The sequence below is a fragment of the Sebastes fasciatus genome, chromosome 14 (genome assembly GCF_043250625.1).
Source record: "Sebastes fasciatus isolate fSebFas1 chromosome 14, fSebFas1.pri, whole genome shotgun sequence".
Lineage (NCBI taxonomy): Eukaryota > Metazoa > Chordata > Actinopteri > Perciformes > Sebastidae > Sebastes > Sebastes fasciatus.
This window is the reverse complement of record NC_133808.1, coordinates 15,197,544-15,218,954: the sequence shown is the minus strand read 5'-3', so window position 1 is coordinate 15,218,954 and position 21,411 is coordinate 15,197,544. Positions and strand designations below refer to the sequence as shown.

Genomic DNA, 21,411 nt, shown 5'->3' with positions numbered 1-21,411 from the left:
ATTGAATCTCTGGAAGCAGTGTGAGGAAACAACACAAAGAGATGCTTGTCTCTTTGCTTGGAGATCTTTCCTGGTTTTCACGGGGGGTAGAGGTGCTTATCACATCTGCGGCGCTGATAAGACGGCCTCTGTGCCTCCGTAGGCTATATAATATTAATCCCTCTCCCACGTCTGCAGATGCACTTAAAGGAAGGTGACAAGCATGACATATCCAGGACCTCCTGATGGCTCGTGCTCTGGAGTGCAGCCGCTAAAAGAGCCCCAAGTACCCTCAAGTGATGTAAATTTGCAGGGGGAGTCCAATTTCCATCACAGCACTGTCACTGCCATGGTCATTAAACTAAATCATCCCGCTGTGTGTCACACAGCTCCCATTTTAAAGTCCCCTCAATAATGGAGTTATACTTGGACCGCAGATTGCAGCACAACAGTGGATGTCTGACCTGACAGCAGCTGAGAGGACCATGCACATTATTTCATCTTTAGAAATCACAGGCAGACAGTGTGTATGGACGTAAGAGATACCTTGAAATTATTGATTAATTGAGAGACCTTTTTATATCTTAGCTGCACCAGCTGTGGTTCAACAGGACTATATATATAATCTCTAAAGTTAGCAGCTGAAATTTAAATATGATGTGTCAGCCGATGAGACTGTTGTCAGGCTATTAAATAGTCGTTATCTGTCACTATAAGCACCATAGATGTGGGGCAATAGGGGCCTACTACACCCAACAGGAGGTTCTATCAACAACGTGCATTTGTGTTGGTAGTTATTTTAAGCTAAAACACAATGTTTTTCCCTAAACTTAACAAAGCGTTTTATTTTGCCTAAACCTAAAGAAGTTGTAGTTTTGTTGCCTAAACTTAAAGAACTTGTAGTTGTATTGCCTAAACTTAGAGAGGTTGTAGTTTTATTACCTAAACCTAAAGAACTTGTAGTTGTGTTTCCTAAACCTGAAGAAGTTGTATTTTGTTGCCTAAACGTAACAGTTTTTTTGCCTAAACCTAGAGAAGTTGTAGTTTTGTTGCCTAAACCTGAAGAAGCTGTAGTTTTGTTGCCTAAACGTAACAGTTTTTTTGCCTAAACCTAAAGAAGTTGTAGTTCTTTTTCCTAAATGTAACAGTTTTATTTTTGCTTAAACCTGAAGAAGTTGTAGTTTTGTTGCCTAAACCTAAAGAAGCCTTTTTGCTTGTGTTCAAAACATAAAGTTTTATTCAGTTTTACAACATGTTAGAACGTGTTGCTTTTAAGTTTCGCATTCACGTTTACAACGTAGTACGCATTTTAGGCCCCTACTGACCCACATCTATGGGGCTTATAGCGACCGATAACGCCCATTTAATGGCCTGATAACAGTTGTATCGAGTGCAGCGATGTGTTATGTGCCTGTTGCTGTCGGCACTTTCCTTGGGTTTCACTCAGAATATGTTGATACAGCAGCACAAGACAAAGAGCTCTGAGTCTGAGCTAGACAAAAGGAGATGAAAACACAAAGCAAAAAGAGGGGGAAAAAAACATATCACCACAAGCAACAACTCAAAATGGCATTTAAACTGAGAAAAAAACACATAGCTCAGAACAACAGCAGTTTTGTTATCCTGAGGCCCTGTGTTTCTAAAAAAAAACGTGTTTCCTTTTGCCATTCCTCTCTCCTAAGAAGAGAAATGTACCCCCATCGAGTGGAAAAGACGAATGTGTTGGAGAGCAGCTTCGGTGTGTGAGACAGTGGTGCCTTTTTGTTTGTCTCCCCTCTGGAGCCAAGCTTACCCTGGGAGCCCTGCAGGCCAGGGAACAAACAGAGCTTTGTGAGCACTGACCCACTGTGCCCAGCAGCCAGACTGCAAGCCTCCACTCCTGTGCTAATAGGAAACCACAGAAGACGAGTCCGCAGCATCAGCCGAGGGAAGGGGAGCTTTCTCGCATCCACCTGTGCTTTCATCATTGCCCATCAAAACAAGTCCAGTCAGGCAGGGGGTCTGTGGTACTCTGGTGACCACTGAATCAAAAAGCATTTTTCACCAACATCCTCCTGGCACCAACACTCAAGCACAATACATTTGGGATGCCTTAGCCGGTGATTTATTTCGTGGCATGGATTTGTGCTAATCAAGCCTCACTAGAGCTGCCTATAAATACGTCAATAGCCTGTCATAAATTCGTTGCCCAAGAGGCATTAGAAGTGTGAATAGAAATGTGAAGTGAACCACTCTAGTGTAAGCCTGTCCTACATTTGATTGCATGTTGTCCATTACATCCAGACATGAATGAAATAAACAGTAGTGACAGTCCATTTTGCACCTTAACCAGAACACAGAAACCCTTTTAGGGGCTAGCTCATTATGTTTTTTTCTGCAAGAAAGCACTGCAATATGTTTATAGATGCTGGCATTGTGAAGAACCTGTAACCCCGCAGCTTTGCACCGGCAATAACAACCCAGGCACCCAACATTTGTCTTTTCTTTTCTCCTGAATGGCCCGAAATAACATGGCTGGACGAAAGGAGGGGGTGGTGATGGTGGTGGTGAGAGGGGGGCTGGTACAAGGCTTAAATGCTTTTTAATCCCATGGTTGAGTGACCACTTGCAGCTCTGCCCAGCAGTCTGACTCTGCCTGCCATTTGCAGGTTTCTCTGAAGTTTCCCTGCCATTGGCTGGAGTGTCCGCTCGACTCTCTCTCTCTCTCCTATTTAGTATGCAAGCCCCTAATGGCCATTAATTAAATGCCTGCTGGTAAGGAAGTCTGTCTTATTTATTTCACGGAGCTAAAACTGTAAATATTGTCTACCTGCATTGAGTGAATAACACTTTCTATGTCATGAAACATTATAGCTATTCTCCCCGGGTGACTCAATTACTCTGCACACACTGCGGGGATTTTTTTTTTTTTCTGTATTGCACTTGGTTGCATGGTGTCCTTGTTACACTCAATAAGAAAACCTGTAGTGTGGTGTAGGTCTAAATTGGACACAGTGCTGAAATTTGCACCATTGTTTTTCTCGGGCACACTCTGTATATGTGACAGTTAGTGCGGCGGAGGCATCCAACCTGCAGTGGATGTCAAGAGTTCCTCGCAAGAAGTGGACAGTTATCTTTACAGCACAGCAGGCACAGGCTCTCTCCGAGGACGCTGTATAACCAACAATGTAAATTAGACTTCCTCACCCGTGTCATCTTTTTTTTTCTTTACACAGTAATTTGAAAAGCCATGCCATGCCTGATGGGATCAGTATTAAAAAGATCCTCTATCAAAATATGGCATTTGACAAAACTTCAGTCACCGTAGGATGTACCCCAGAACGTACACGTCCTCTGGTGGGGTGCTTAAAAAGAGCTATAGATAGCTCAAAGCCGAATCAAATCAAGGCTTCACATCTACAAACTGCGAAGAAGAAAAAAACAGCAGCTCCTCCACAAAGCAATGTCAAGAGGCTTGCCACATGAAAGCAGAAGTTGTCCAAAGAGTTGCGGGAAGTACTGACAAAGTTTATGAGAATAAAAGCAAATGTGTTTTTAATCCTCCGCAGCAGCACGTGCAACAATGAGGGAGCCTGAGCCCCGATATGCCACCCCGGGGGTAGGGCTCTATACTTAAGGCTTACAACAGCCTCATTATCTCCCTCAACTCACATCAGATCCGAGCAGCAGTTTGTCACAGGCAGGCTCCTCTCTGCCAGTAGGCATCAGACCAATCCTCCTGCAACACTACTGTACATAATTGCCATATGGACAGCATTTTGAGCCAGACTGAAGACTAAAAAGCCCTCCAGGCAGATTCCCCAGATAACTAAATGAATATTTTATCTCATTTCCATCTAATTTGCACCACATTATTATACAGAAGTGAAATTTTTAATTAATTGATAGAACAGATCAAACACAGGTTTACACTTTGATTTTCGGGGAGCTGTTATTTTGATAATTTGCATGGCTTTTTTCCCATGCCAAGCCTTTTTAATCTCCCAGAATTCCTGCATCTCCGTGTAGGAACACTATAATAAAAACATACAGCAAATTAATAACTGTCAGCGCACATGAAATGCTTGTCTTGGTTGTGTGAGCAGTTCCAGTGAGAAGTCCTTTTTACCTGCCACCCCACTGATTAATTAATTTCACACTGTTTAATTAAATCCACAGTCTGGGGAGTCTGGGCAGCACCGTGGGGAGCCCTATCTGAGCCGTGTGTGTACAGAGATTACTAAAGAAGGTCTCAGACACCCTTCTCCCTCACTGATGTTGACGCTGACGTCACCTTACTCTGGATACCGGAGCACGATTGTGTCAGTGTCATCTGGCAGTTGTGAGCTTTTACTGCTGGGGACATGATAACACCGCACCATTTGTTGATTATCTGCTGGCATTTACATTAACCGAGGAGACTGGAGCATTTGACAGCAGTTGACACAAATTAGTATCTGACAGAAGCGTCTGATGAAGTGTGCTGCTGCAGTATATAAACCTTGGATTTCCATTAAGTCAGTTGGTTAACTGTACAAATAAAAAAATGAAAACCATCTGAAGTGTCATGAAAATTTAATATGAAATAAAAATGAGTTTAAAAAAAAAACAAAATAAGAAGAAATAGGGAAAGCAAATAGGACATATCCCAAAGTGCACGTACATATACACACATAAACATAAAATACATGGACCATGTTGTGCTAGATCAAAAACAGTGCAAACTGGCTTCACTGCAAATGAGCATATTGAACTCCCGCATCCTGTCCAACACTGTTGCATCCAACAGTCAAAGCCTTAAGAGACACAGACGCCATCTCTCTTATGTCAGAACAGAGAGAGGTGCACGAGTGTATAGCGCAGCAGGCAATATGACTGTGTGGGCTGAAAAGCACGCATGTTACTCTCTCTGTTCTCTTGAAACATATTTTTGGCATCTCTAATCACAAACACATTTGGAGTCAGATGGCTCAAATTTGCCTTTACAGTGCAACTTTAAAAAAAATTATTTGATTTATGGTTAAATATACAATTTTGAGCTACGATATGTAAATTTGAAAGGATTACATTGATTCTTGCTAATCTGTCATAATAACAAACATAAACCTGATTCTCACTGTCTCAATCTCGTGTTTGTATGTGGAGGAAAGCGAGGATAATCGATTAGGTACATAAAGATGGCTGCCTGCTGGTTTGATGTGATGTGATGTGGAACCAGCGTTTCTCTGTGCTCTCTATTTGATGTGCCGAGAGCTATTAGAGCAACAAATACTTTGTACAAAGTCACGATATAAAACAAATTATAAAGTTTATGTAGGAGCTTTATTCAATATCCAGAGCATCAATATAGCATCAAACAGCTATTGTCTATTAAAGATATAGAGTAGTAATGTCTACCATTCAAGGTCAATGCCTAACCTTAAAGCTGCAGTAGGCAGAATGCTTTTGGCATCATTGGGCAAAAATTCCATAATACGATACGATACGATACAACTTTATTGTCAGTTTGCACTGAAATTCAATTTGCATCCATAGGCAGCTCAGTTTGAGAAAAAGTACACATACAATAGACATACTGTTACCATAAACAGACAGACAAGTAAGACCCATCAGACAAAAAAAAAAAAAAACACATCACCATTATTCATACATAACCCATTACAAAATGACCATCTGTCCTCTGGATTTACATGTCTTTAGCAGCACATTAATTATTATTTAGCAACAAGATGGACTGATGGACAAAAGCATTCTTTAGCCTGATGCGGTTAAATGTAGGGACTCTGAATCGCCTCTTGGAGTTGCAGAAGTTGATATTCCCCATAGCCTTTCAGCATATTGTAATTCAAGTGTTCTGAGAGAAAACTAGACTTCTGCACCTCCTCATGGCTCTATGTTCAGGCTTTAAAAAATCTAGCCCGTGACGGGAGACTTTGGCCAATCACAGGTCATTTTCAGAGAGAGAGCGTTCCTATTGGCTGTGCGGTGGTGGGCGGTGCTTGGTATTTCCTCAATTTGATCTCAACATAGCTCATTTTACAGCTAAACAGTACACTACAAGATGTTTCTGAAAACATTTGAGATGAGAAATAGGCATTACAGTAACAGAATATTGATTCATATTTGATCAGCGCTGCCTAGTTTGACCGTTTGGTCGGAGTTTGCGAGTGATTGACAGCTGCTCAGAGACGGCAGGCTGCAGATCAGCTCTGATTGGTTGTTTTCCTCCGGTCTGTGAAATCTTGCAGATGCCATTAGGAGCACCGGAGGACACCGGAGGACACAGAGGTACATGATTTTTTTTTCAGATTACCTGTCTCATGCACCACTGTCAGGATATGGTAACCGTGATTTGCTCCATTTCTAACCACTGCAGCTTTAACCATTCGAGGTCAATGTCTAACCTTAAATATTCGAGGTCAATACCTAACCATAACCATCTCACCATGGTTTCGCAATTTGCGTGTTACCTTCTAAACCCGACCAGCCATGTTGAGAGCCGTTGAGAGGCAATAGAAATGCTCCCAATCCTGTATTTAGCACCTTTAATTGAAAAATAAAGAAAGGAATGTAGGGCTTTGATTATTTAAGGTTTAAATAAGGTATTTTTCATGCACACGTGTTTTTGCCATATGTGCTTGAAAATAATGGAAAGTACTATGGGATGCAAGTTTAAATTTGAGGTATACAAAATACTTTACTGGAAAATATCACAAGGTCATGTCCTTATTACGCGTCTCTTCCATATAAGCATTGCAAACATCACAAGTCTTCACACGCCTTTTATTCAAACAAACAACTGAGTCTTTCCAAACAGTCGAAGGCTGTGCTCTTTGCTTAGACAAGATAAACTTTTAATAGGCATTCCAGCGCACAGCATCAAGACAGTTTTGCAGACTGATACAGCATTAGCTGGGAGAACAGCGCTCTATTTGTGCTTGCCTTGTCCTGTGACAGGAAGACCTATCAGGTGCTCATCTCTACCAACCCCCCCCTCCCATCCCTCTCTCCTCCTGACCTCATTCTGTCATCTTCGTTTTCCTTCTTCCCCACTCTCAGGTCTTTTATAAAGTGTCTCCATGCATTACACATTTAACAATGCATTAAAAATAGGCCACCATCAATCAGTCATTCGGTGGCGGAGACGGAATCTACTTGTGGCACCAATTTGATATGTTTCTCAAGGTTCAAGAAAAGCGAAAGGAACGCTATAAACTCTTTGTGTGCACGGGTAACAGAGATCAAAACACACATTTATGTACTAATAATACACCGTACCCCATAAAAACCCATCGTAATCATTTTTGAATTTCCATTTGCTTGAATTCATACGGCACAGTGTGTTATACCAGAATCCAGAAACAGAATCAAAATGATACGTATGCGGGCGGTAAGCCGTGACAAGATTTCTGTTGATGGGTGCCAGGTTCGCGTCGTGCCCAAAACAGTGATTTGAGTACTGTGATGCATGATACAGGATAGGTAGTAGGTAAAATCTGATGTAATGGTTGGGAGTGAGTCAAGCCCCGAGGGCAAATAGTCTGAACAGTCTGACTCCAGGTTGCTCATACCAAAGCAGATGTTCAACTGACGACAGCAGTTCAAAAGACAGTGCTGCTGCATGTTATTCACAAGGTATTTTACGTTATTAGGATGACATGTCAAGAGCTACTCATACAGCTGTTATGGTAGCTGCTTTGATAGCCAAACGTAAGGGATAATGTACAGCGAGCCGGTCATTGTTGTAAAATAAACAACAATGACCCACTAGCTGTACATTATCCCACTTATTACACGGCTACTTACTTAAGAAATCAATAATTTGACACAAAAATGGTTCACCAGAGTCAGACATCAGATCTGCGCCCATAGCAACGACCTGTTATACATAGCAACGAGCTGTTTACATAGCAATGATCAGCTATAAAGAAATAACAGACCGTAGAACGCCGTCATTGACCAACCAGAATCGAGTATTCAACAACGCCGTGTAGTAAATGTATATAATAAAATAAAGACCTCACATAGTATTTTCACTAGGAGTGGGAATCACCAGAGGCTCCACGATACGATATTATCACGATATTTAAGTCACAATATGATCTTATTGCGATTTTAAAAATGTTTCGATATGCTGAGTATTGCGATATATTACCTTTTTTCAACTGAAAATAATGCAGTTTACTCAACATCTGTTTTATCTAATATAATTTACATTTTTTTTCATTCACATATCTTGAGGTCAGAGGTCAAGAGACCCCTTTAAAAAATGGCCATGCCAATTTTTGCAAAATATCGCGAGACTATGCCGTAACGATTTTTTACCCACCCCTAATTTTCACAGAGTTTTGTTAACACAGTGAAGCGTTCTCCTGCTCAGGTAGAAGTGTTGAAGTCTGCTTGTGAGCTTTGATGCTGCAGCTCTGCTCCGAGGCTTGATCCTGCTTTCTGGACTTGAAAACAGACTGCGCCTCGTCATGGGCAACAGCTTGAAGAGGTAGACACCGACTGCACAGACACTCCTGAAGGACCACACACACACATACACACACACACATTAAGACATTTGGTCAGAGAACAACAAACATTTACCATCAGCTTCACGTGGAGAAAATGGCACATTGAGAAGTTTATCTGTGTGTGGAGTATTCACAGTACAATCTGAGTGGGATGCAGTATTGCCTATTTGAATAATGACCTACAGTAAAAGCCTTGTTGCTCTGGTACCGAGAGGGCATAATAGAAAGCAGTTCTGTTTTTATATCTCCGTGTTGAGACATTTGTTGAAAGCAATCTCAGGTTGGATTGTCTTTTAATTAAAGAAGAGGGGATATATTAAAAGGAAAATGTAAAAAATAAATGCGATATAAAAACCCATTATCGCCGAGGGAGTGTGGTTCTTCATGCACCGTGCATGGTGCGCACAAACCCGATGACAGCCAAACGAATCAAAGTATGTTTTAGACATGTCCTTCCAAGCTAGTAATACAATAAAGGCTTTTAAAGACATTTTCCCTTGAACATTGCCTTGAGGCCATGTTTTCTTCTTCCTCATAACACACCACTCTGATTCAGTGACAAACTGTCTGGTAGATTGCCAAGTGTCTGTTGCTTTTTTTTTTCTGACGATGTTTTTCCAGACCATTTTCACTTATTACCCCCTCGGGTCATTGCACGCTTCAGTCTGGCCACTTTACAGACATGACTCCATATGGCCTTGATGACACATGTGATAGCTCATTCAACGTGGACCGCAATGCTTTCACCTCCCCCCCATCAGATTTGTCTAAACCTGAATAGTGACCTACATACTGTAGGAACACCTGGAAAAACATGACAGTATATCTTACCTTGAAACATCTTTTGAATCTCATGCTGACTGTGTACAATGCAATAGGGTTGATGCACGAGTTGAGTGCTGCCATGTTAATGCCAAAATAGTCCAGGACGAGAAAGACACTGAAAAAAAAGAGGGTAAACATTATCAGACAAAAGAGTACGGATCAGGAAATGAACATTGAAAAAAAAGTTTTTTTCATGCTCACCTCAGCAGCTGACACCTATTAGGATCTTTCTCATCATATATGGTTAATTTCAAGATCCTGCTCAGGTATAGAGGCAACCAGCAAAGTGCGAACACAATCACCAGGCAGAAGACGGTTTTTGCGACTTCTCGTCTCTTAAAAAGGAAAAATATGATCAATATTATAGATGATATTATGCCAAAATGTGAGAAATGTGCAAAAAGAAAAAGTTGCTCAAAACTAATAACCTGCTTGGTGTGGTCGCTTAATGTGTTCTCAGTATTCTTCAGCATTTTCCTGGTCATGAGGGCGTAGAAGACGGCAGTCCAGGCCAGTGGCATGCAAAAGTAGAAGCCAAAGAGCCACCAGTCCTTTACTGATTTATAAAACTGTTGATTAAACATGACAGCGGCCCACAGTCAGTCGGCGTTGCAGTTGACATGATGTTTGGTTGCTACGTTACAGCATGCATGAAACAATATCGGAGACACACACACATATATATATAGAGGTTTACAAGGACACCTACAAGAATCTGTGGGCATCTGTTGGATGAAGTTATGAGTAATAATATTAGAGCCATTGTTCGTTTCATTTCCTGTCAACACTTTGCGGGATATGAATAGACAAATCAAACACATGTTGATCTGTTTGTTTTATCCTGTTGCATAGGTTGGAAACTATTACATCACCTGCATGAACGGCGTGGTTTGCATGGGATGAAGCAGACATATCCTCAGATGCTTGTCTTTATAGTTCATTTCTATCATATCAAAGCCGGCAACTTCAGGCACAGCCAGCAGGATAGAAATAACCCATATCAGAGTTATTTCGATTGCTGTCCACACTGGAACCCCGATGCCTTTGATTCGATTCCAGGATGCTATAGCTCGGTATCTGCAAAATCAATGGGAAAATGCTATGGCTTGGGGGACTTTTTTTCATCTGTAACAATAATACATTTTTCAGTTAAAGAACATTTCAAGGGCTAATGCTAAAACAAATCTGTCTGCTTGATGAAATACAGATAGTGGCCGGCGAACGCTATTTTCTTGTAGGGCACAGGACGGCGCTGCTTATCTCCTTACCTGTCGACACTCAAGGCACATAAGCTCAACACAGTAATTCCAACAGAGGTTTTCTGTATGAAGGGGACGAGTTTGCACATCAACAAACCGAATGGCCAATCTTCTGCCATGAGCTGCAGAAAAAAACAAAGAAAAGAAAAACCCACCCACAATCAATTCAAGGCGAGATTGAAGTTTTAAAATGGATAAATAGAGCAGGATAAGGTGCAGCATTGTTTTTCTCAATGTAATTGTAATAACAGTTAACTCACCCTGTATGCGTTGATTGGAATGTCTATCACAATGTGGATTAGATCCCCCAAAGCGAGACTTGCGATGAGGATGTTTGGTCCACTTCTCATGCATTTGTTCACATATATGATTTTCAGCAAAGCCGAATTCCCCACTATTCCGACGACAAAAACAACAACAGAGACCACGGTGTGGATATATTTGAAGGCGTCTCTGATTCCAGCCGATTCCAGGCACATAGGAGGGTGTGGTGTTTTTGGTCTTGCCACTTGAGGTGGATGAATTGAGCTGTTGGATTTCTGTTTGTCCAGTATTAAAACACCAGGGGAGGCCGTTTCAGAGAGTTCAATTACAGGGAACGGCTCTGAATGCTGATCACTGGCCTCTCCTCCGATGAGAATATTTCCCAAACAAAGAACGAGAGCAGCGGCCCACATTGTTGATGATTTCCTCAAAAGGCCCTGAAATGTTTTCGCCATGCAGCCCTGGAGTGAAAATGAGAGTGAAAATAATTAGCACAGCAGCTCAGCCTTGAGATTTGCATCAAAGCATTTAGGTGAGGAAAATAATTAATATAATTCACTGATCAAAAAGCAACAGTAAACACACAGCACTGATACAATATGATACTCTGAATGATGCCAGCTTACCTTTAGATGTACATATACAAACGCTGTATGCAATTAGTGTCTGTAATGCCTACAAAATGGGCTGTATGTTCAACACAAAGGACTGCTCTACTACTACTTTGCTGCAGCGCCTGAACCCAGCAGAGGGTTTTATAGACTACGGTATTGTTGTCAGCGTTAGTCATCGATCTGTCAGTAGTGACTGTAATTACTTCCCTTGATGCATCATCCTCAATGAAAGGATGGCATTGAAGTGTATTGTCTGTTATCACAGAGTGAGATCATTTTATAGGCTCCAGTGGGGACATTATGTTACAGTTGTTTCCCACTCTATCACTAAAAAGTTGTCTGTTATCTTGTTTGACATAAAACTTTCACACAAAATCTAAATGTAGCAAAATGTCTATTATAGCGAAGAGAAGATTTTTTTTTTTTCTTTGCTTGAAGCCACAGTCTCTATTGCTAAACTTAGAAGTCATCATTAGTGAATGTAATGGGAACAGGAAAACTGTCTTCTGCAACTATATGACATTTTGGATGAGTTTGATGCAAAACTACTGCCGGGCAACTGCACTTGAACAATAACAAAAATGAGATGGAACCTTGCAATATTCAGATAGTGTCCTCTAGAGATTTTGCTTCAGCTGACAGATCACGTTTCTTAAAACATGAGTCAGTCTCCATCCTACCAGAGAGACGGTGCCTCTGCATCTCCTGAGAGTCCTAAAGAAGGTGACTTCTCCCCTCGACAGCTTTGTGACAACCTGAAGAGCCTGGAGGAGCACGAGACATGTGACGACCAGAAAGATCCCATTGTTAACATCATAACCGACAACCGCTCCAGCTCTCCTTTGAATGTTCAAATCTGCGCTCCGCTAGCGGCAAATGACCTTGGAAAGCTATGTGCTGGCACGCTTCCACAAGAAGGACCGATTGAGAAAAGTGAGTTGGATGTGAAAAAGTATGACAACTGTTAACAGCCAAACTGTCTATGTACTCAACATTATAACAACTTTGTTTATTCCCATATAGGCCATTCGAGAGAACCTGGATGCTCCAGCGCATCGCCTATAGAGGAGAAACCGTAAGGAACATTTTTCAATCCTATAAACATGACAATAACAAATGTCACAGTGGTTGCATCTGAAATGCCACACTAACACGCTATTTAGTATGCTAAAACAGTAAGTGAGATATTTTGGTACGTCCGAACCCTTAGTATGAAACCAATAGTGCGCAAATTATATACTAATAATCATATTAATACTCTTTCCGGTGAAATATTACAATATGCAAACACTGGACACTACGGCAGCATAAATATCCCACAATGCAATGCGGTAGTGACGTAAACGTACATAACTGACGTTGACGGACAACTCTGTAACATCAATAACGCTTCAATTTAACTGTAAGTATAAGATTTCACTTTGCTAGGCACAATATATATTTTTTAATTAATTCAGACTTTGATTCTTACAAACCGTCGTTTGTTCACATGAGGTTGGTACGGGTTACCATGGTTACAAGTCTCTAACCGGCAAGGAGGCTCTCAGGAAGTGATGACATAAATTATTATTATCCACTAAATGTGTCTCAATTTTAGTCTCTTAAGCTGGGGACACACTAAGCCGACATCAAAGAACTAGCGGCGATGAAGGCCACAAGTTGCGTCGCCTCACGTAGCCTTTGTCTTGGCCAAAAAGTTGCACTCGAACACACCACAAAGACTACAGCCGACGGCTTACTACCACGTTCGTTCTGCACCTGCATGAGATGAAGTAACTCTCCACACCAGCAGGTAGCGGTAATTCATATTAGTCATCAAAAAGGGAAACCGGAAGATCGAGGACTGCGGATAAACAAGCCGTTGTTATGATACGTACTACATGAAACAAAGTGGTGTTTGCCGACCATTTTCACACCACTCTCACTCCCCACTTAGCTTCATTCCCGATGGCCATGTCGTTGAGAAAATATCAGTGTATTGGAATGATAAGATCAGATGAAGATGAAAAGTGAGAAGAGCATTCTGTGTTTTTCCTCTTGACTTTACTCGTTGGCTTGCTTTCCTCACGTCCATTTCTCTTCTCGTGCACTGATTCGTTTAAGCTGAACAGCCTATCAGAGTGATTTCTCTCACCGACGAGCGACATGCTGAATCGGCTGAAAAGCCTCCGACATTGGCAGACTAGAGCCGACGGTGTGGGACACACGAAAAAACTAGGCCGACAGACACTCACCGACGGCCCCAAACTGTCCGACGGCCGACTGTCGGCTTGGTGTGTCAGGACCTTTACCTTGTTAGCTACTTTCAGCTCAGCAGGCAGCTGTTTTCACCAAAACTCTCTCATAAAACCACTGTAGACGTTGCTAATGTTGCTCCACGTCTGCTCAATGCGTACAAATTCAACTGCCACAACAACTTCATGAGATGGCAATATGTCAGATGTGTCTTTTTGTAGATTTTTGAGGAGTTCCTCTGCACCCAAGAGGATAAAAAATCAATTACTGTAGCTCTAAGATGAATAGAGTCATTCTGGTAAAGCATTGCTGCAATTATTTGTCTCCTGTCTCTGTTTTTCTGTGCAGTCCGGTCTCACCAGAGTTCATGGAGGTAGTCGCGCTGGATGGAAGATTCATTACTTTGGTGGGCACTCATGCCCAGACAGATTGGAGGTGGGTGGAGCAGAGCCTCTCTCTCAGCTGTCAAGGTAAGCCATGTCATCAGTTTGGGTGCGAAGGGGTCACCTGTTCCTGCCCCCTCTTGCCTCTCATGACTCAGACATCTGTCAAATTCCCAATTATTTCTCTCTTGTGCAGTTCAAAAGGAAATTGAAGTTCCCCAGTTGTTGCAGGCAGAGGTGGAAAGCACGGACACTGTCGCTGATTCTTCAGAGGTAACCTGCTCATGACAAAACGTGTGTTTTATGCATAGTCAAGTGAAGTCAATTTTCTTCAACGCCGATTTAAAATTATTAATAGAGAATATAATAAAGAAATAAATGTGATATCATTATAGATAAAGGTACATAGCAGCAGTTAGATAGCTAACTAAATTAGTTAAAATTGTCCCCTGCTCTACCAGCTGCAACATTAAAGTGATGCTTATAAATAATGAATCAATAATCACAAAATGGAATTCTGAAATGGGCAATTCTGCATAATGAGTTTTAGTTTTGGTACTTACTTATAGTATATTTTAATGGTAATTATTTGGTATAGAACGTTTTGTATGCATGACTTTTACATGTAACAGACATAGTATTTCTACACTGTGGTATTGCTACTTTTATTCAGGGATGGAAAGAGTACTAGAATGTCATACTCAAGTAAAAGTACTGTTACTTTAAAGAAATTAAGCAAAAAGTTAAAATGTAAGGGGGGAGGGGGGTATATGATGATGTACCTTTAAGCTACAAAATGAATCATATTCATAATAAATATCATATTTATTATATCAATTATAAATATGCAACCACCTTCCTCAGTGTAGTCTCACTAGAATTAACCAGAAAACAGGACGGAACTCAGACAATGGAAAAAAAAAAATCACAGACAATAAATAAAAAGACCTATGGACACTGCAGCGGGTGCAACAAGCAATTAATATTAAGGTACATAAATTAAATATCATGACACTTCTTATAGAATCAACAGCAGAATAAAGCACCACCAAGGCAGACAACTCATATGTATAAACAAAATAAACTCCACAGCAACTGCAGTCACAAACACATATCTGCAAAGGAGGGATTGTACACTTCTCCACAATCTGCTTTAGGTTCAACTTCCCTGCACATTCATTCTCAATACATCATATAACCAGTCCACTCAGCCTCTCTGGTCCCAGCATAACCAGTCCACTCAGCCTCTCTGTCTCACTGTGCCCCTCAAAGTTTTCAAAAATGTTGAGCTGAAAGAGGCTCTGCAGTCACATCAGGGGTTATTGTCATAAACACACTTCACTGAAGGTAAATGTTCCTCAGTGAACGCAGAAGTCACCGCTGGAGGACCCACCATGAGATTTATTGCATTTAGCATGTTAGCTAGACCCAGAATGCACCTGTTAGTGAAGCAACATCCTAGCTGTGTTTGATTAATTTGGGTCGAAGGTAAATGCAACTTTATTTTTAACTATGCCGAGGTACAATAATTCTGACCATACCTGATCACTAACTGCTAGCTGCTTTTACTCTGTAACGGACGTGACTTGAAATGTAGTGAAGTACTAGAATTGGAGTAAATATGATTTAAAAAAGTTATTTTTATAAAACTGTATGTCACTGTATCCTGACAGTAGTGCATGAGACACGTAATTTGAAAGAAATCATGTGTCTCTGTGTCCTCCGGTGCTCCTAATGGCATCTGCAAGATTTCACAGACCAGAGGAAAACAAGCCGTCAGAGCTGCCGTCCATCCTCCGTCGGCCATCCAGCTTCCGTCTACGGAAGAACAAGTAGGCTTACATAAAAAAAGACTTCATTAGAGTAACGATAGTAAATGTAATTCATTACTTCTACTTTTAAGATCGAAGTACTTCTGCCACCACGGTCAAAATCACTATTTTTTCTCGACAAAGGCATTACAATATGAATAATTTCATGCATAAAGGTTATATGTAGCTTATATTCAACAATATGTACACGTTTTCCCATCAGGAGCCTGATGTACATTGTGTGGGTCCGCCTCGTCTCCTAGCATACAAGCCAGAGCAAAAACAAAGTCCTCATGTTGAAAAGGTACCTGTATCTCTATATTGCCCATTGTGCCTGGAAATGACAGTGATGGCCTTTTTCATTTTCCCACAGTAGCCTAATAGCAGCGAGTGGAGGCTATAATATCAGAAGTGGAGCGGTGATAGTGAGTATGTTTTTTTGCTGTCCAGGTTCCAGAGGTGGAATCTAAACAGGATGTGCTTCTTGCTCAGTGCGAGTTTTGCCAGCAGCTCTTCATATACAACGAACTGTTGGAAAATGAAGCGGGCTTTGAGGGGGTGAGTGTACCTTGTTTACCTCCAACAAGAAATTGAAAATAAATTCATTAGAAATAATGACTGTTCAGGTAACCTTGACAAAATCACCTCCATTTGTGGTGGGAAAGGGTTGGAGGAGCACTGCTAGTAAAATAGAAAATAGAAATGTGTACTGTTGTGAATTTTCTTTTATTCAGCTCTTTTGTTGCGAGAAAGCTAAACAATTGCGAGATCTTTTAATGGGAGTGAGAGAAAAATTGGCACGGAAGATGTCATATAAGAAGAGTGATGTGAACCTGCATGCCCCCATCATGAGTGAGGAGGAGAGGGGAGCTATTAACGACCAGGCAAAGGAGAGGTGAGTATCATGCATGCCCTGTTCCCTTATGCATTTATTTTATATGTCGGTAGGATCAAGTAGATGACTGCCAAGGACATACATATATTGATATTGATTGTACTAGATTGCATGCCATAAAAGAGCTCTATTTCTCTTTGTGTTTGCAGTAGCATGAAACATCTGAATTAGATTTTGTCATGCCCTTCAGGTTTTGGCACAGTATTGTAAATTTTTTCCACCAAAATAATTTCAATTTCTAATGTAGGATGAGACTTTTGCAACTCCGGAGAAGAACTAAAAGACACTTGAAGATAGACTTAAGTAAGTATGCAACCTGGGGCCCTAGTCTAGACAAATTAGTACAAATCATAAAAATATGTCTGCAGTCTTTCATGCTTCTCATTGACAAAACTATCAATAGCTGGATATTCTCCTTTTTCTGCTCAGGCCATATTATGATCAAGAATAGAATCTCCTACAGGCTGTCAAAAGACGTTCCCTACAACTATGATGAGCCGCCTTTCCCTCAGACGGATATCAAAAGTACTACGAACTTGTATGCACTGCAAGACGAAACAGATGGCGAGCCAAAGGTATGTATGAACGCGTGTTTTCATAATGACACTGCTGTTACCGGGGCCCCTCCTAAACCACAATAGGGGAGAGTGGGGTGATTTGAGCCCGTGGGGAAGTTGAGCCACCCCTTGTTTCTAGGCAACCACAGACAAAATTGGTCATGTGACCACACATTTTTGAGGAGTCATCCCTTTTACTGACCCTGTGATGGAGAGACCTCACTTCAGTGATAGACCGGTATGATTGATAGACTAGGCGTACTACATATGGCTCAACTTATCCTTAACTTAACCAATTTCTTTCTTTTTTTTTGGAAAGTCATATTTCAAAAACTGTTTATTTTAGCTCCAAAGTGATAATTCCCAAGGATGTACCACATACTGAAATAAATGTACATGTACATAGTCGGAGACATGACTCACTTGAAAAACGCCTCAAGTAAAAACTGGCTCATCTCACCCCACTAAGTGTTTTATCATCAATGTATTTACCAGAAATGTAATAAATAACTTGACTATTTTGCGTCACAGATCAAGGAAGTTATTATGAAGTTCTACAAAGATGGGCAATGTTTTCTCACCTTATGCCCAGATGGAACAGGTAATGTTTTGTATCCTTTTAAGAAGTGCACAAAGTGGAAGATCAAGGACTATATAGGTCATAGTGCTTAATGAGAGGGTACACGTTTGTTCCCTTTGATAAATGGTTTGCACAGTGTTAATGATCCTTAATAGACAAAGTTATCCTTCTGGGAAAACGGCCATTACAATATCCTCTGAAGGAGCTGCTGACTTCACTTACATAATCCTGGAGGACAAGGACGAGGAGCCCAGCATCAAAGGCATATTCACAAATAAAGGCCACGCCACATGCTATTATCCCAATGGAACGATGCGGTAATTGTTACTCCATAATAACTGCTATTAGTATCATTTATACAAAGTTCTTACTAAAACAAGGCCTTAAAGGAATAGCTCCATATTTGGGGAAATATGCTTATTCGCCAGATAACCAGTAGAGATTCCAGGATGTTAGTGGTCCCAGACAAAGAATTGACTCCCAATAAAACGACAAATTGCTATTTTTAGATTTCGTTTTTTGGACGTATTAATCAAATGATATATATCGTCTTAATTGCTGAGCTTTTGAGGTTCTGGTAGCTGTATTTTGTCAGCTTCAGACAAAAGGATAACTGTTTCCCCCTTTTTCCAGTCTTTATGCTAAGCTACTTAGCTGCTGACTGCATACAGTAGTATATTTAACGGACAAATAGAGTGGTGCAGGGACGTCTTTTTGTAGGCCAACAAGGAAGCTAGAATCGCTCGACAAAAAAGCCAATGGGATTTTTTCCATTGGGTTTTGGATAACTGCAGAAAATAAGCTCTGTTGCAAACAAACGTTTATGATACTTCCACGTTTTGCTCTGTAAGATATTCTCCACAAATGAACACCACTTTTATAATTTTTGAAGTGTGAATGAAATCACCTGAAGTAAAAAGCTAACGTTAGGCTATAAACAAACAACACCATGCACGGTCACATGAGCGCGAGTATACACAACGAGGGTGTAAAGGCGGACGAGTCGGCGTGATGACGTTTTGGAGTTTCCAGAGGCGGCGAGTCGCGTCGGATGCCCGTGATTTGCATAAAGTAGTCTAGACCTCATCTTTATGCAAATGAGGATCGGCCAACGTGATGGTCCGTCTCTCAAATCGCACTGCCACGCTACCAGAATGCATTTTCTTACATAGACAGTGAATGGGAAGCGTGGAAAGGACGGAGACTGTGGGCATGTACCGTAATTCCTGAGTGGGATATTTACTGACGTATTTTATATCGCAGAACAAAACGTTAAAATCTCTTAAGCTTGTGTTAACCACAGACCTCATTTCAGGCATCTAACTAAAAAAAAACATTCAAAAAACCCACTGACTTTGACACGAGACTCACTCATTTCCGGGTTTTAAGACTCATTCCTGCAGCACTCTGTATGAGAGTGGTATCATTTTTATAAACAAAAAATTAGCTTGCACACTGCAGGGCTCCAAAGTCCACTTATTTACTACACCTAGGTGAGGTTTCGAGCATAACTGCTCTTCATCAGACTAAGTGTGTGAGCTAATTATTTGTTTATTTCATGATCTGCTCACTTCCGGCTCAGCACCTGCCCTCTTTGGTTTGAATGTGTGTGCATCCTACTAGTGGTATTAATGTTTTCATCTAACTCTCAAAGTGAATATGCATATTTCCCAAAATGTCAAACTATTCCTTTAATTCAGAATATGAATCGAATATAAATGTCAAAACCCATCTTAACTGTATCTTTTGTATCTCGGGCATTTAAGACCTCTTAGTTTTCTTAAATTACTTTTTGACCAGAGATACTTTTTGAATTAACCTGCTGCCCTCATGCTACAGGTCTATTGCTAATCTCTGTGATGTGTCTGAAGGTTGAATCTGACCCCTGTTGGAGGTCTCTGCTTCAGCGAGACAGGAGCTTTGAGGAGGCGCTGGAATTGGTGGTATCGTGACCCGCATGTACGTAACCTTCCCTTCAAGCCTCTGACCTTTGCCCTGGGACCGCACATCGGTGTGCGCATACACACACAAGAACACATGTACATCAGCTTTGCACATCAGCAAAACAGCGTGCGCTTCAATGTGGGGTCAAAGCTTAAGGTAGGTAATGATAAATGCACTTTAAATTCTTATGCCGTGATTTACTGTTCGTTTCTCTTTGTCTTACACATGAAAAAATATAGGAGCCTCCATGCCAAATAACAAATAACAGCAGTCATTAATGATTTGCAATATGTGCACTGAATTTTTGTTATTTTTCTTTTAACGCAGCTCATTTATCCAGAGAGATATGTCAAGCTGGGGAAAGGCGTTCTGGAGAGAGATATCCAAGAGAAGAGCTCAGAGATTTACTCTCTGCTTGGCCAGATGCAGACCTGCATGTCCCACCCCTCTGCAAGCCCGAGCAACATTAAGCCACATTACCGTTTCATTGCCCAGAGGGAGCGGCTTAACAGACAAATGGAAAAGGAGAAGTCACCCGAAAAGATAAAGGCCCATGTAAATTAAGAGAGAAATACAGAATTGGCAAAAGCTGATATCATTTATGGCTGTGTTACAGTTTACTGCCTTATATTATTTAAGACCTCTTGAGTATCTGCTGGTGCTCAGTCGTTCACGGTTGCATTCAGACCGTAAAGCTTGAGTTTTATAGAGATAGATTTATGGAAGATTGGGTCAATTGGTTTGGAGAAAATAAAAACTCAGGGAAGAAGCCCAGGTTGTATGTGTTTCTGCTTTAAATACAGTATTTAAAAGATCACCGGGAACAGATTAATTCCTCCAGATATCATGACATACCTTCCATAAGATCTGCTGTGATGGATTCAATGCTAAATGGATTGTTTTTAATGAAAGAGAATAGCTACAACACAGAATACAATGATGACCTTCAACATTTTGGAAAACCAAAGCAATGTTTACAACACTTATCATTACAGCCAGTTCTTGTCCTTGGTTTTCCAAATCTAAAAACACAAGTTGCACATACATCTTCTACTTTAAGAGCACAAAAAGGCCAGACGCAACAGACTCCCTGTCTTCATCATCAATCCCACTTCTCATCTCCCTGAATCATCACATGCCCATTTTCCCAGTTGAAACGGCACTTTCCCCATCACACCTAACTAGCCGTTCCTTGGTATTAATATGAAATCCAGCTACTGAAAAACACCAACCAGTAGTATTAATAACTCTTCATCCGCCTGCATGCTTGTTATGTTACTGTATTGTAACATAAATAACCATTCAGTCAGACACGTTTCCAATACCAAACCTATAATGTGATCTTTATAGGGCTGTCAATTGATTCAAATAGTTAATCACAATGAATCACAAATTAATCGGACATTTTTTATCTGTTCAAAATGTACCGTAAAGGGAGATTTGTCAAGTATTTAATACTCTTATTAACATGGGAGTGGACAAATATGGTTGTTTTATTCAAATGTGTGTATATATTTATTATTGGAAATCAATTGGCAACACAAAACAATGACAAATATTGTCCAGA

General features: G+C 40.8%; 2 protein-coding genes across 2 annotated transcripts; one reads left to right on the top strand and one right to left on the bottom strand.

The window, feature by feature from the left end:
* Window positions 1–8,109: 8,109 nt before the first annotated feature.
* Window positions 8,110–12,062, bottom strand: LOC141782600 (endothelin receptor type B-like). The gene is made up of 7 exons (XM_074659150.1): window positions 10,822–12,062; window positions 10,571–10,683; window positions 10,175–10,379; window positions 9,731–9,871; window positions 9,504–9,637; window positions 9,309–9,417; window positions 8,110–8,480 (listed from the first exon to the last, which is right to left on the bottom strand). Exons 1-7 carry the CDS (start codon window positions 11,278–11,280, stop codon window positions 8,310–8,312), a joined length of 1,332 nt encoding a protein of 443 aa, XP_074515251.1. The 5' UTR covers window positions 11,281–12,062; the 3' UTR covers window positions 8,110–8,309.
* LOC141782599 (glutamate-rich protein 6-like) lies at window positions 12,033–20,646 on the top strand. The gene is made up of 14 exons (XM_074659149.1): window positions 12,033–12,372; window positions 12,463–12,514; window positions 14,023–14,144; window positions 14,254–14,330; window positions 15,806–15,889; window positions 16,092–16,172; window positions 16,319–16,426; window positions 16,603–16,763; window positions 17,011–17,066; window positions 17,193–17,338; window positions 17,852–17,931; window positions 18,062–18,217; window positions 19,772–20,000; window positions 20,172–20,646. Exons 1-14 carry the CDS (start codon window positions 12,099–12,101, stop codon window positions 20,406–20,408), a joined length of 1,863 nt encoding a protein of 620 aa, XP_074515250.1. The 5' UTR covers window positions 12,033–12,098; the 3' UTR covers window positions 20,409–20,646.
* The last annotated feature ends 765 nt before the right edge of the window (window positions 20,647–21,411 follow it).